Source organism: Danaus plexippus, chromosome 5, assembly GCF_018135715.1.
Source record: "Danaus plexippus chromosome 5, MEX_DaPlex, whole genome shotgun sequence".
Taxonomy (NCBI): domain Eukaryota; kingdom Metazoa; phylum Arthropoda; class Insecta; order Lepidoptera; family Nymphalidae; genus Danaus; species Danaus plexippus.
The window spans coordinates 6,797,891-6,815,579 of record NC_083539.1 but is presented as its reverse complement, the minus strand read 5'-3'; the positions used below and the strand labels follow the sequence as shown (position 1 = coordinate 6,815,579).

The following is a 17,689-nucleotide window of genomic DNA, read 5'->3' as shown; positions in this document are numbered from 1 at the left end:
TGGTTTCATCGCACCCACTGACCGTCGAAATCATAATTGATCTTTGGGTAAATTTTTGTAAAATTAATGTTGAGGCCCACGTATCAAATGGGAGATATATTAAAATAATGACTTCAAAATCAAAACAACCAAACGTATTAAGTTTAGAGGAACGTATTTTTTTTATTAATTCTCCTTTTTGATTGTTCATTTTTTTTTTGTTTTTTAATTATTGTCCTATTTTTGTATCGATTGTTAGCATTATTCAAAATCAATATTTTGAAATGTACATATGTAAAAAAATATATATAATTTTTAATAATCCAATGATAAAGAGTTGTTTCTTGTGTTAATGAAGAACTAATAATATACTTTTAGAAACAAGGTAAGAATCGACTTTTTAAAAAATAACATTCGATACAATTCCACTACTAATTTATTAAATTTACACAAAATTAAAACCATTCTTAATGAATAACTTTCAACTATCTTGATTTAAACTAATCGTTAAATGAAATCCAAATATAACACAATCGAAAGATTTAAACACACTTCGAAAATCTACTAACTAAACTATCACACCAACGCGCGTTACGAACGAAAAAGAAGCCAGCCCTGATGTCCTCTGACAACTGCTTATATGTCGTTTGAGTTTCTTCTACCCTCTCATATTCCTACATTGATTCTCTCCTTCCCTCTCATATTCCTACAATACAATTATAAAATCAATCAATCAATTATAAATATCGTTACAAAATCAAAGGAAATATTTTATCTCATCAGTTTTTAAATGTCCCCGGATATATGAGAATTGGCGTCTAGTCCTTACATGCGGCAATTTCGGTTCTTCTGTAAAGTTTACGAGTGAATAGGTTCCAGTTTAGTTTTTTAAAACACTGATGTTTATTTTTACTTTTAACTGAAGTATTCGTTTCTTTAATGGGTTAGGTGAGATAAATAAAGACAACGTTATCTATTAACTTATTTAATCAATGTGTGCACAATTAACAAGTAGCTTTAAATACGCTATTCATTTACAGTTGGTATAAGTTTTTTAGGAATTTTCAATATTTAAGTTTACATAATCTGCAACATTTATATATATATATATAGTTAATTAAAATTAACAGAACAATATATAAGCTTCATAACATTCGTTTAAACAAATTGTTTTATTCATTGTATCTTTTGTTCAATCTTACGTATTTTATTACGGTAATACAAAATATATCCTGTGATTATGGAGAAGTATGTTAATATTAATGATCGTTCCGATTAAAAACTAAATAATTTCGATTAAATATACAATTAAAGAAATTAAAAAAAAATGTTCATAAAATAAATAAATAAATATTCCTTATTAAAATATATTCCTATATAGTTAAATATCTAGAATACATCTTATCACAAGATAAAAATGCTATTCAAATTATATTTACAGACCTAGATATTATATTGTTTACATTTCATTTAGTTTTAGAGTAAACAGTAATTAAGTCTACTCGTAACCTGGAAGCACACAGAAATAATTATACATATATATTACGAGTACATTTTATACACGGGTGTCTATATATATATATGTATATATATGTATCTATGTTTTTATATATGTTCAAAGAAAGCGGTAGCGGAAGAAATACATTTAATTATTAATATTTCTCATATACTAAAGGATGTTCTAGGGTCAATATAATCTACTTTCGCATTGTTTCATATTAAACTGTTGAACATATTCAAATGAATATTGTATTATTAAAGCAAAGATTAATTTATATATATATTTTGAAAAGAGCTCTTAATTAAATTGTTAATTGTCCTTAATTCAGAGAAACTAATTATGTTGTGGATTCAATTATGACTTAAAGTATATTACCTGATATTTTAATATAAAAATTTGTTTGATCGGTGGGCAAACAATGAAAATTAATTATCTTCCAAGCAAATTGAGATTTGCTACAAAGTTTTATTATATTTTTATTTAAGGTCATATATTTATAATGTTCTTAAAATATTTTTTTATAATAAATATACGTTAATCCCCAAGTATATTCAGTTAAGCAATAATAAAATAATTTATTTATAATCACAGCAAATCTGTAAATATAAAATAAAAACGAATTTATTAGGTTAATCAATTGTTACGTAAAAAAGCTATATCGAAAGAAAAATAAAACCAAAAAAAAAATAAAAAAAAACTCTTTTTTTTAACCGCCAAAGTTCAAACGCTAGCCAAACAATAACATTAATTATTGTCAACCCTAGAATCTATCCTTTTAACTGGCTGGTCCTTTCCTTGGCTACATTGAAGATATGTTTTTTTATAACTGCTATACACATATGATACAGATTGCCTACATTCTGATAGTTCACGTTATCGGTGCACATGACCCTTCATAACATTTTAGACCAGGTTCACACGTCCCCCTGAAATCACCGCAGTCTTCACCAACCGTTCGCGCACAGACCTTACAGCACCTGTCAAATAAGAAAAAAAATGTTAGTCTTATAATCATAATTAAATTTGAATGTCTTTGAACGAGTGAAAATAATTCCATGATGTTATTAATTTCTTCGCAAAGTCAACATCTTTATATTATCAAAGTTTACACAAGAACTTCGTCGTGCCAGCATGGTCTTTGGAAAACTAATAACGAACACTCAAGGCATTCAGATTCTTATTTTATGTGCATTTTAAATGCTATTTTACATTATATAATGATTAAAATAAAATTCTTTTCTGAGTTTCAAAATCTTAAATAAAGAAAACACGTAAATCACAAGAAAACTGAATAAGTAATTTGAAACATACATTATGTAACATTTTCAATAAATATAAAAGGCGACTGCTTACAACAAGTGGAACATTAAGGTCAAACGACTAAATTATTCATGACGACAACGACGTCCCAACGCTCTTATCAAGTCCGAAGTATCCCTTAGATTTTATTTTAAAACTTTTAAAATATTATTTTTTTAAGCTTTCAGTTATCTTTAATGGAAAAGAAACGTTAAAAATGGCTTCGATTTCTGAATCTTTAAATTATTGTTCCGGTTCAAACTAATACCTAATACATTTAATCAGTCTCCGCTTGGATTTGTTGAGACAATCACTATTACAATAATTTACTTTATTTGCATCATTCATTATACATAATTATGAACATTTAAAGAACTTTTTAGATTATTGATGACTTTGAGTCATTTGAAATTGAGTGAACCTGCAAGGATCCCACACGATGATTCCTAAGCCTGGGCAACCACTTGGTTCCAAAGGCTCGCACTCTATTGGATTGCAGACGCAATCCCACCCCCGCACTGCCCCCGCCACCGCTACCAGCGTCACCATCGCCAGCCACCTGGTCATACTGTATCATTACTCACTCTATACCGCCCTATTTAGGTTCATTGTCTTCACATATCTGCGTACACATTCTGAAACAAACAAAAACTTACATATAATATAATTACGTTGAAGCTCCTTGATAAAGGAATTAGGTTTAGAAATTTGTTTCCGAATCTTTATTATATTTTTATATTCTTCAACGTTCGCTGGATATATTTTTCTAGAATATGACAAATATATATTAAACAATATAAATGAAATATATGTGGATTTCTGCAATCGAAATTAACTGTTTTTAAAAACTCTATTCGTAATAAAAAAAAAACGACGATTTAAATAACGACCATATAAAACTTATTGGAAAAATAAAATGAAGCTATCATGTAAGCAATTTCATTTTTTCTTTGTAACATCATCTGACAATAGAAATCCACTAATCTCATTTGATAAGAATGAATGTCATAAATTTATTATAACTAAATTACAACAACCGATTTTTATTTTATTTCAAGTAGAAATAAATAGACAAAAACATATCATTACGACTTAATGATTATAACAGTATTCATCATGAGAAAAACCTGTAGATAACCAAAATCTAGTACACAGACGTCTAAACTGAGGTAAAAAACAGGAAATGTGTATATTTTTTAAAAAACAATTAAAAGAAAAAATATTTTATGCTCAAATTAATTTAAATCTTTTCTGCAGTTTCTGGTATTATTGATAGTGATTATGATAGGAGCAAAAAGTAATAATGTAAGGTTAGGTCGAAGATACGTAAATATTGAAGTTCTTTATTCGGAAAGACGAGAATGCTGAATATTAGATTCATGCAATGAGTTTAGAGATGCTGAACGAGTGGTTAGACATAGGAGATTTTCGCATCCCATTAGCATTAAAATGGCGCAACTTAATTAATGGTTGCTCCAGCATTGCTAAAATTTAATGTCAATGCGTTCCAAATGACTCTCCCAGATCAGAGTAATTTGGTAAGATGGGGTTAAAATACCGAAAAAACTTGCTATATCTGTGAGAAGGCAGTTGGAACTGCTAAGCATTTTCTGGTGGGATATAGGGTACTCTTGGAGAGCGATCAACACTTGCGATAGGGTTCTGGAAATCATACGTGAAGCGGTTAGTCTTTCAGTAGCTAGAGCGCAAAGGGGAATAACCACAAACGAGTGATCAGTAGGTTTTGTGAAAGGAGGCACTAGGGCTATAAAATCAAATGTCAAGCCTTATTCTATCCTTAAAGCGGCTTCGGATTCGGAAGCGAGAGGTATAATGGCTAAGTCTCTCCAAAACTAGTAACTTTTAGTAAAAAGACTTTGGCCTGTCCAGAACTTATATCAATTCTTGTAAGGTACTTCGAAGACAGCCAAGGCAAGGCAGGTTCTTTTCAAATTTGGTTGGGTAGAGAGAAGAGCTTGGACGGTGGAGGTAAGCGTTTAACGCGCGTTAGGCAGGGGCCTCAGGTCCCAGGACCGGCCAGTCGCAGGTGTGCCCTGTCGCTGACAGATCCGGGGTGCACCAACATAGCGGCCGATGGCTTTCGCAGTGGTTTTGTTTCCCTGCGTCATCAAAAAAAAAAAAAAAAGGGGCCTCAGGTCGCAAGGCCCAGACACTGTTGAGGCTCCTCTCCATGCAACGCGATGGACCCGACACCCGCACGGTGAAGCACTTGAATGCTAAGAGTTTTCGTCTCTAATACAGAACAAAAAGTAGGATTTTTTTTAAATATACAAATATTATCAATATTACCAATTATTAATTTTGTGCAAAATAATCACTCAATAATATTAAGAACTTAATTAATTATAAGTGCAAATGTTTTACGTCAGTACTTATGTTGACTAATTTAGGGTATTAGGGTAAACAGAGAGACAAACTTACAAACAACGTTTTTTTTATGATTTTTTACGTCTGTAGATACAAATATACTTTTTTGTTTTGATATTAGTTCATTAATAATGTCTTGATCTAAATTAACAGAAAATTAAACGAAGCTTAAGTTGAAATTGGATCACGTAACACTATTATGTTGAGAACTTGCCAAGTTGCACGACATGAGTTCGCGAGTCGGTTGAATAGTAAATCACTAATTGGGTGTTGTGAGAGAGAACTTTGAATACACTGGGTAATAAAAATGCATACCGGATCATAAAATATATAGTGGAGACTTCTGATTCTAATTTATAGACCAATTATATATTTAACATTAAAATAAACAAAAATAGTAACATATTTACACAGATAGATAAAGTGGCCATATTTGAGAAGCAAACCCAACCATTCAAATTCATATAATAATAATTGTTTCTATGAAATTGTAATATCTTTGTAACACGGTGGAATTTAAATATATAAAAAAATATAAGAAGATTATACTCAGTCAATAACTACTAAGTTAACTGAATTTATGCCCTAAACTTAATAAAAGCTAGCCCAAATTTTCTAGATGTTGCAATCCAATTTGCCCAGTAAGTTATTAAGCCTGTACTAAACATAAATGATCAAAATTCCTCCGAAGGCCTAGTATACTTGATTACAAACAATCAGCGATTACATTAGCACTGCAAACATAGAGGATCGAATTGAACCTGAATAATAATTACATTCCCTTTTGACATCTTAATGAGATATTAGGTTTGATATTGTGTTAGCGCTGGCATTAAGCACATTACGACAGCAAATACATTTATAATCACTAATAAATAATTAGTGACTTAAGTACTAATTAAATATTTAGATAAAGTTAATGTAAAGTTATAGAAAAAAATAATCTTATTTATAAAAATATTATTGAAGGAAAATATCGTAGGATGAAAAGCAAAACTTAAAATTAATTTCTCTTTTTTCGTGTCTATAAAAACGAAAGCTGTACACATGAAGGCTATTCTTTTATCTGGTTTTCTAGAACCGATAAGCACAAATCCTGTGCAAATTTTATTTTTATTTAAACTCACATTGTTCAGTTATTCAAATTAAATCTTTGTTCATAAATTTTATACATATCTCTTATTTATAATTTATACGAATATAATTATCGTCGTAATCTTGTTTAAAAGGTAATTCGATCGAAGCTTTTTATTTTGTAAAAAAATTTCTCTGTTTTTAAATAATACATGGGAGGGAAAATATAAATAACAGTTGAATAGTATTAACATTAAGGATCATTTTAAAAAAATACAAAAATTTTCCCGTCTTATATTTTGGAAACTCCAAACGCCAACACGTTAGCGAACACTTAATGGAATTGAATCTTACCATTTGCATCTCAGAAGATGGCTTAATATAAAAAGCAAGAGAGATCATTAAAAAAAAATGTGTTATTCAAATTAAAATGTCGTAAAATTCTCGATTACCAGATTTTTATACGTAGTCATTATAATGGAAATAGATCGAGGGTACGATTTGAACGTCACTATTTCAAAACCAATCTCAGTAAGACGAGCTCTGTTCAGCTGGATGGTGTAATAAATGAGCGCTGATAACAAGAATTTTCTCTCTTACAGATAAAATTTTTCTATTGTACGTAAATGCTCGAAATATTACTGTAACTGATTGTTTTTTCTTTAATATGATACGTTTTAATAAAGCAATTATAATCCACAGTGATATACTTTATATAAAAAACCTGGCATGTTGTGAATTAAAAAGAAAATTCGATTTTCATCTTGGATTTCACGGAAGAATGAGAAAACTTATAAAGATACATATAAATAAACAAAATCACCATGTAAAACTAATATAATCCTTATTTTTGCCTGAACTACAACTCAAAAACTGACATAATATCAAAATTATTATACAAAATATAGCTAACTACCTTACGAATTAAAACATCACCTTTTTAATTATATTAACTCTGTATTTCGTCTTGATACAGATGATTGGCATAAGGAAACAAATGAGAGAACTTTGTTACAGCTATTTGTATCTACGTAAGTGGTCTTTATCCCTTGGGTAGCATAATTTATTTGCTTTGTAATTGGGTAGATAAATAATTAAAAGCATTAATTTCATTAAGATTGCCTTGTATGCAGATATAACTTACTTCTGTTTTACTCTACTTTACAATGTATGTATCAATAAATATAATTGAAGTATAGTATATAAATTAATAATATATCCAACTATTACGTATTTTTTTAATATATGAGTATATAGTTTCCACTAATGGGTAATAATAAACACAGGCGCTAAAAATTGCTAAAACTTGCAGAAATATTTCTATAGTAAGGAACATTTCCCCTGATCACGTAAATTATACAAAGGGAACCTATTATTTACAGTGAACGCCTATCCACATAATAGTTTCCGTAAATTGGTGATAGAGAAACTTGTATTACAATAAATTGAAGTAATTTGTATGAGCTTCCTTCAAATGTCTGGACAAAGTTTATTTACTTAAACCTCTCACTTAATTCACTTATTATAACAGTAATTTGTTACATTATGAAAGATCGTAAAGTAAGATTTTATAAAATTATTGTTTTTCATATTAAAGTATGATTTATTTCAGTTATTTCAAAACTGTTTACAAAGAATGATAACGTGGAACTTTTTAAGGACTTCTCAAATATTCTACGAACTGGGATCGCGCCAAAAACTTGAAGAGCTTTGTCAAGATTTATAATAGATTCATATTACAATAAAAATGTTTAATGCATTTTCGTTGGTCGAGAACTCATTATTTCTTTTTATTGTTTTATAATATTGACAACTTTGATTTAAAATACACGAAAGTACTTAAACATAATTCTTGTCAAGTTATCGTTTAAGAGATATAAGCAAGGAGTTATTTCAAACTTAATTACTACATTGAATTAATTACATTTTAACCTTGACTCTACTCGGATGTTTCAAGTTGAAGAAAGATACACTATTTCAGGGATATTAAGAATCTTAGTTTATTTGTCTATATATATATATATATATATATATTTATAGACATTGAATCTTAAAGTTTATTAATTATCATTAATTATAATAAAAACTTGCAAAAATGTCATCCATATGGCTAGATAATATAATATTTATGACCTCGAGTAACAAACACATTTATACAAACCTACATACTATGTTTTTCATATATAATATTGTCAGGATATAATTTTATCCTATACAATGTCGACCTACACAGTTACATCTTAGAAAAGTAATTTAGGCATAACGTTAATACTGACAGGTGACAATTAAAGTTACCAACATTTAATTGTTATTAAGAAAAAAGTATGAAGTCATTGAATTACGAATTAATAATTTTATAATATTTTGACACATGTTTTCATATATACGTAACTTTTTCTATTAAGACTAAGAAAACTTAGACGCAGTGACATTTAGAGTATCTTACCGCAGACTTTGTAAATTTTTAGTAAGAAAACTTAGAATTTACCCTCTTATTAACTCCTCTAACTTCACATTCTCAGATTGAGTTGAACCTGTCCACAAGAATTTAATCATTAAATAAAATAAACGATTATATAAAGAAAATGGATTCAATAAAATATATAAATACAACTCTTAAAATTTACGAAAGATCCATTAAAATAATTCTTAGGTTTGATACATTAAAATCTGTTATTGGATTTTAATGAAACAAATATAAATATATTTTCAATTCAAAAGACATTTTTTATTCTAACCGTAAAGCTTACTTACTTTATCTTGAAACACGCTATGATATAAACAATCACATTTTCATTATATTGTTGCTTTAATGCTTAAGAGTCATTCCGTGTTTGCTCTTAGTGTTATACAGATACAAACACAAAAGCTTTTAAATGCGTAAAATTATTGCTCTGCATTATACCTATTGTGTTTTTGTACGTCGTCGCATGTTTTGTCGCATTAAGAATATGACGTATTTATATTAAAAAAAAATATCTATTTATAGCTGTTTGATATTGTGACTGATAGTGTGAAAAGTGGATTTTGGCAGACCACAAGAAGAGTATGAAGTTGTGCAAAGCCGTTTGTCATAAAAGGTAAATTATACGGATCTATGTACATAAATTATCTTGTCTACTTAGTGAGCGCAATGAAAACTGAAATTCAAATATATTGGAAAACACCAAACGCCACAATGAAAAGTAAATTGAAATTATGAAGTATGGGATTAATAATAATTATACATTTGGATTATACAATGTTTCATATCGCAACATTTGAAATAAAAATAAAAACATAAATAGAGATACAAGTTATATTTAATAAGAATTAATATATTTAACGTTATGTTAAAAAGGGGATGTGATAAGAAAATCAGGGATATTTAATCACTTATCCTGTTAATCTCTGGATGTCGTGAGGGCGTTGTCATGCCATCAGATAATTAGCGAAATGAATTGCCATAATGGCCGTTTTGCAGCTTTTGTTAATAGCGTATCAAAGTCAATATACACTTGATGCGGTTAAAAGTATTAACTTCAGAGATTTTTATTATTATATTAAGTTATTTTCAGTGGTTTTTGTTTTATTTTTATTATAAAGAGATTTCATAAGGATTACAGCTATTAAAACGGGGTCTATTCAGTTACAAAATAATAACGTTGTTATTGTCACACCATTTTTTTTTCAATATACAATATTTTGTTATTCGTATATTTAAATATTAATTGCCTAAGTGGTGAACGTCCGGGACTGCGAATGTGTCTGTGAGATGGATTAAAATTATCTATAACGTCTACGAAGTTTCAGAGCAATACCGCTCAATACTTAGCAACTGAAACGAACACACACGAATAAACTTGTACAAATTTCAAACGAAGTAATTTCTTAAGCCAAGAATAAGTAGTAGTAATTAGAAATAAGTAGAAGTCTGTAAAATTTTCTTGAGTACAATTTAAATATTTCATTGTTTTTGACAATATAATAAAAATTGTTTGCAATATTTTCGTTTAGTTTTATTACAAAAATAAATAAATTTACTGAAACATTATACGAAACAAAAATATCTGGTTTATCTATTCAGTTATAAAAAAAAATATTCTTGATTTGAAATGTTTATGATGAGCGATTGAAACTTTTGATTTTTTTTTATAAAGTGATATTTATATATGAGATCTAAGACTTTCGCGAGTTTTCTTCATTTAAATGAAACTAATACATTTCGGATATACTATTTTATTATTTGAAAAACTACATAATAAAACGAGATGTGAATGTTGATTCATGCATTCACATCTCGTCTGCCCGTGATCACGGTTGCTGAAAAGTAACCGAAACGTCGGGATTATGTAGTTCTAAAATAATAAAATCCGCGTAGTATATCCGAAATATATTAGTTTCATTTAAATGATATTTATATTCACCCATAGCTAATTCACTAGTAAAAAGCGTCTCTCACTTAATATAGATCTCCCAGAGGATCTTTAAATAAATCGATTTTGGGCCAATAATATTTTGTAAATTTAGTGGTGTGTTAAATATTTCATTAATTTTATCTTTAGTGCAAATTTACAACGACTGAAATTTGGGTTTGGATGAGATGAAATCATTCATAATATGATTTAAAACTCGTCAATCATTGATATTATTTTCAATATTTAAAAAAACATATTTAGATGTATAAGAATTTATACCAAAGGATCTTTAATTAATAAAAATAATTGGCTATTTACGACTTTTATTTAATTATTTACTTTTGTATAAAGATTGTATCTCGTTAAAAATAGTTATATATCTGTTTCTTTGTTGTGCTCGTCACACATTAATTAATTATCAACACCAATCACTTATTAAGTTAGCTTAAAGCGCAATGTAACATACGTAACTTTATAAAATAAAACAACTGTTCTGTTCAAATCATATAAAAATGTAATATAAGTTAGTCTTAAATCAATTCAGTCTATTTCAAAACTTAAACCTTAACCCGCCCAACCCCTTACGTCAATATTATTTAATGTCTTCTATAAATACGATTATAAATTTACTTTGCTCTTTGATGGTTTTTAACTTGCAAGTTAAATAACATTCAAGTACTCAGAAAGGTCGCGAAGGTCGTCGTTAATAATGGACGTGGCGAATAATGTGGGAGTAAGGAAATAAAGATGCATACGAACATATATACTTTTCTATGTGTAACAAGTCAAATATTGTAAGTTATATATGAGCCATACTTAAATTATGACGCACTTCTTTGAAGTAAGCGTAGCAGTAGTAAACGTAGCAGTAGTGTAGCATTTATAAAATAAATTATAAATATAGTTATTATAGGCCGTTTTGTATAAATATTCTACTATTAAAACAGAAATCGACTACTGTTAACGCTGTACTAAAATACAGCGTAAATTAATATAACCTTTATATTTACGTAATGAAACCGTTTACTACGCATTCACAATGCTCTTTTCTCATTATAATACCACGTCATAAAGTTGCGTCATAAATAACAAAATTTACTATTTAATGACATTAACTCCGCTCCAAGATTAGTCTCTACGATATTTTCCAGTCAAAAGACCTCAGCCCTTTGAAGTCTCGGATCGAGGTCATGGTATTTTCCTTTTAATAGTCGCTGTTACGTTTTTCTTTGGAACCGAGAAACACTTTATAGATAACATTATGCTATAAAAACCTGTGATTTTAAAACATATGATTTATTTCATGAATATCTGGTATATTATTGTATTTATTTTTTATACATACTACATATACGACACACTTTAAAATGATAATGTTTTTTTTATAATTAAATAAAATAATTGTATTTATATATTTTTTAATATTTAAAAAGTAAACGGAAATTTTCTTACATCACTATGTAAATTTTCATAATATACCCAAATGTTGAAAATGTGTAGTTTTTATACAGTTGCGATCATACATTTTTTCTGGCCTCAGCGTTTTTATAAATTCTTAGAGAGTTTTATTTTATTTTATGTTCCGTTCCCTCCGTTTGGCTAACGAACATAGCAAAACAAAGTGAAGAACATTTCAATAAAGTTTAATTTAAATAAAATTTAATTATATGATAGTGGTAAAAAAGATAAATTCTGATCTCACATATAAATAATAACCTATTCGGTATTTAATTTAAAGTTTGTGATGATGTAAGGATATCTTTTGCTCTTTCACCCAACGAAGACAACTGATTTTAATGAAACTTACAGTAGTGTTTAGATACATAAGAGTAAGAATTGGCCTATAATTTCTCACAAAATTCCTCTCCATCAATTCATTCCACTATCACAGAATCAAGGCATAACAGTTGTATTGTGTATGAAATCACATGATGTAGACTATACATGTGTCATATGCGGTTTGTTAACATGTTCATTATTTTAACACACTCTTTACATTTCACCCTTAGCCTACCTTAGCCTAATTCCTGAATACACAAGAACGAAGACGCAGGCAAAAACTAATAATATAAAATTGCTGAAGTCTATGCATATGTCTGTCTTAAACGGACCCAAACATTTCAAATTGTTCATTTATTTACTATCTTTAAATAGAACACTTTTTATTCTGGTAAATATACCATGTATAATAATACAGTACAAAATTAATACATACAAATATGTGATGTAGATTTTCGACCTTCAATATGCTTGGTCCATTTTAGAATTTAATTCCGTCCAACCTTTTAGGTCAATATTATAAAATCTTTTCTATGAACACGAAAATAAATATACATTTGTCATTTGGTTGTTTTTGTCATTCATATCAAAAACGTAATGATCATGCAAACAATGTAAGGGTAAAAACTAGTTAACCGACTTAATAACCGAGTTAAATGGGGGAGGTTATTATATCTTTTTTTTTTGTTTGTTTTCTAATTATTTTCAACTTTCGAAAAAGCTCTACTCTACGTTTGGTCCCATTTCAATTTGGTCCAGTTTTGACAATGGCAACCATGAGAAAAACTTAAAAGTATAAAATTAGCATTAAGTAAGCCAAAAAATTCCGATTCAATTATTTATAAGGGAATCCTTCAAAGATATACCTCCCAGATATTTATGATGATTACAACAAGACCTGATTTTAATATTCTGTGAAAATTTAAGAAAATGCTTAAAATATGTAGGCATAGGTAATGGCATTACTTAAGGTGTATTATGTTTGACTTTTATTGTCGGGAGACAGATTTTGTAATCTTGTTATCAACCAGAGAGGGAGGTTCTCATTTTGTTGGAATCTTTTTTATGTATGTTCCCCGATTTCTCCAATATTCCTGAAGTGATATAATAATTTCTTGTTTTTAATCTGAAAGATTACACCCCCAGGTGGTCCTTTGGTCACCAAGTCAAGATTTTATAATGGAATTCTCAAAAAATTGAAAAAATTAACAAAATGGAGGGAAATAATTTATTTTTTATCTAATTGCGCTGAGCTCTACTCTTTTTTATACGAGATGCACATAAGGAAGGTCTCCCCATCTTGAAACAGCTACTCTATCCTCCGCACCTATTTCATTATTACACTAAAAAGCAAGAAATAAAATTATTTTTCAGTAAAAAAAAACGACATAAAAAACAACAGAGGAAGTATATACCACACTTATTCCATATTAAGAAATTGTGTTTATTTAGTAAAGTATAAGATACGGTAAATCATGTAATCTTTAAGAAATCTCCCTGCATGCGTTTATTATATTCCTACTTCAAGTAAAATATTGATATTTGTATTATCATATTGATTATATGATGTTATTCCTAAAAAAACTGTACCTTTCATACTTCTGTTCAAATCCCATGGCAACTAATAAAAACATGGAGCGTTACAATCTAACTTATAAATATGTATTTCTATATTTGGGACCGAACGTTTATCTTTCTTAAGCTACGTTAGATTAATTTGTTAAAATAATTCAATAAATAAAAAGTGTATAGTGATTTAATAACATCAGGAATCAAGTAAACTTTTTCTCAGATAGTAAACATTTAGGTGAATGATTAGATTTAAATTATTAAGACCACATTTTTTACTATTTTATTGAGCGTTGAGAATGATAATGTGAAATGATTTGTAGACAAGGTATTATCTGATTAAAATTCAGCCATAATGCTACATGGAAGCCGAATAGAACAAAGTCGGTCTCTTTTTACTCATATAATTTAATTTCTCGCTATAATAGAATGTGAGAAATAGATGAAATTAATTAAGCTGATGTAAAAGAGTTTAATTTAAAAAAAAAATTGAGAAAGTTCTTATTCAAATATACATAGTGACTAAAAATTAAGTAAATTTACAATCCGTTTAAATTAATTAATTTTCAAATCGTAAACCGACAATCACGTGCGTCTCAGATACTTATGATAGTTCTGTTTTGTATGATAGAAAATACTTTTATGACAATAAAATCAACTAAAGTGAAAGAAGAAAAAGACGCTTGCTATTTTACAATTCGCAAAGAGACGAAACCTCTCAACATTCCAAGGATTCACCGTGCGGGTGCCGGGTCCATCGCGTTGCAAGGACAGGAGCTTCAATAGTGCCTGGGACTTGTGACTTGCCTATCTAACGCGCATTAAACGCTCACCTCCATCGTCCAAGCTCCTCTCCCTACCTATCCAAATTTGAAACGAACCTACTAGGGCTGCCTTCGACGTACGTTCCAAGAATGAACTGATGTTAGTTCTTGACAGGCCCAAGTCTTTCAGCGGGTTTTAGAGAGATTCGGCTATTATACCTCTCGCTCCTACTTTTACCGCGTACAAATTTACAACGAACCTATTCTTAGGGAGTTCTTTAGTGAGCTCGTAATACTTGTTGACCTTAATGGCGTGGTCTTTGGGGATGTTGGTTTCCCAAAGAACCGTAAGCTCTAATAAATGAATAATGTATTTATCACTTATAATCATTTGGGGAATCCTTTAATGACTGCGTTCTGATTACATAACTTCTTGATGACTTGATATATGAAACTATATGCATATATAAAACAATAATTATTTCAAAAATTATAAGTTGGTTATAGCGAAGTAAAAGAAAAATTATATTTAATTTTTAAATGTTAAGCTTTACATTTAACTTAGAATGAACCCATATACCACAAGTTGATGAATATTTCAGTTGGCCAAATACGTAATTCGGGAGACCGGCATGTGTTATGCCAACCTACCTATTAATATTAAAATATGGAAATCACGGCATTACCATGTTTCTTCTTTCACTAAACTGTAAATAAAAATTCTGTAAAATATTAAATTTTCCGTTTCGAGCTAAAATTTATTTACAAAAATAATCGAACACCATTTTATTATTCTATTTTGTTTTCATTTGAACGCATTATTTAAACGTACTTTTCCTCTTAAACATAATTAATATTGTTATCATAATTGAAGTCAAAAAAGAAATAGGAATATGAAAATTGTTGTAGTACTTGCAAGAAATCTGTACCAAATATCTTTGTTGCAATGCAAACCGGTTAAGAGAAGAGTTAAAAAAATAATTATGTTAAACAAAGCATATGATTTCATTAATATATCGATGAATGAAAATATATTATAATATTTTTTCTTTAATCATATCGACATATATATTGTGTAAACAGTGATGAGAATACTAATAATATTAATTGAGTGACCGGTTGATTACTAATCATATTTGTATAGTGAATGAAAAAGTGGTGGGACAGAAAACAATGCTTGGGATATATTCAATGAAAGAGTATTTACGATAAATATTTGCCAAATAATATTTTTGTTTAGTTTTATGGCTGATATTGGTTTCTTGTGCTTTGGTCTTTCTTAGAATATAGGCGAAATTGATTTAAGAAAAATTGGATACGAAAAAATATATTTATATGTTTATTATTATTTCTTTTTAATTATTAATTGAAATAAAAAAAGTATACACTATGAAACACGTAAGTTAAAAGAGAAGTAAATAGTGGTATTTATTTATATTATGTATTATATAGCTGGTGTTAAAACATCTCTTCTTTCCTGCAGTCGGATTGAAATGTTTTGTAAATGATAGCAAATTCTGGACACGTGAACACGTTTAATGCCTTTGATAAAGAAAGTCAAAACCTAACAACATCTGATCCATGGGTTGTGTGGAGCACAAAAGTCGTAATAACGTAACGTAAAACTCAAAAAGGAGCACATAAGTTACACAAAATATAGTCCAGATTCAAAACAAGAAAGATTAAGTTCCCAGCTCTTGACGTAACATAATTTTAGATTGTATTATATTAATTTTAATCTCATATCTTAATACAAATGGAGTAATATATGTGTGTTTTGCTTAAATAAGTATCAAGGAAAATAGTAGTCTATTTGTGTTATAAGAATGTTGAAACCCATAAGTCAAGATAAATCAAAACCATTAAGTTGCCCAACGGTCCGTCCTTTGGGGGGAGATAAAGTAAACCCCGAAGGCCAGATCCCATGTGAACCGCTTGCATTATTTACGAGAGCTTTAAGCCCGCATAGGTAATTAACAAAGGCATTATTCGCCTTGTTCATAATTAATCTTGACTACCCTACTTTCAAAATAAACATTAAAAGCTGAGAAAACAAATTTGCCTCATAAAATTATTTTAAAAACAATCGCTTTAACTAAAATTAAGTAAATATTATTATGTTTCACTTTTCAATGACTTTTTAAGAATGTGGTTTTGTAGCCTTTTAGTGATAAATTATTAAAAATTTCTAAAGAAAAATATTTTTCACTATATACCTTTTTATGTTTACATTCCAGAAAACAGCCCACAGAACAAACTGCACAACTAACGTTATATAATATAAGATACGGAAATAAACACGATCTAAATAACACTCAGCTGCACGTCCGACCTAAACGGCAGTCAGAGGAATACTGTTTAACGTCATATCACTAGACCTCCTGAAGAGGCGCGTGAAATGCGCAAGTCATGCGGTGTTAACTTATCTACCTATTCCATTATTATTTTAATGTGTCATAATTTAAGTGGTTTTTTTTTCAATATCTAAAATTCCATAACTTACATATCATACAACAGAATTTGTAAAATTTATGCAGACATTGAAATTTAATATTTTAATTTAGTTTTTAGCGTGTCAACTTAAATAGGAGTTTATTGAAATGAAAATTATTTTGTTTTAAATGTTTAATAAATGCTAAATTTTATGTTATTGAATTAAATATATACCTAAGCAAAAAATTTATATATCGTCGAAAAGGTTGTGAAAAAATATTGGTCCCTTTATACATATATTAGGCCCATCATCAATCATGCCATCATATAAAAAAGGTTTAAATCGATACCTTATAATAAACAAAATCAGAGTAACGTTATTTTAAGATTTAACTAGATTTCTCTAGTTTAGATTCAGACTTAACCGTTTAAAGTAATCTATAATAATTATTAGAGACTGTAACTTAGCATGTATAAACAAATAAATATTCTTACATATTTCAAAT

General features: G+C 28.7%; 1 protein-coding gene across 1 annotated transcript; it reads right to left on the bottom strand.

Moving 5' to 3' along the window:
• Nucleotides 1-948: 948 nt before the first annotated feature.
• LOC116768983 (insulin-like growth factor-binding protein 7) lies at nt 949-17,104 on the bottom strand. The gene is made up of 3 exons (XM_032659924.2): nt 16,967-17,104; nt 3,201-3,414; nt 949-2,457 (listed from the first exon to the last, which is right to left on the bottom strand). The coding sequence occupies exons 2-3, from the start codon at nt 3,344-3,346 to the stop codon at nt 2,349-2,351; spliced, it is 255 nt and encodes an 84-aa protein (XP_032515815.1). The 5' UTR covers nt 3,347-3,414; nt 16,967-17,104; the 3' UTR covers nt 949-2,348.
• Nucleotides 17,105-17,689: the final 585 nt, after the last annotated feature.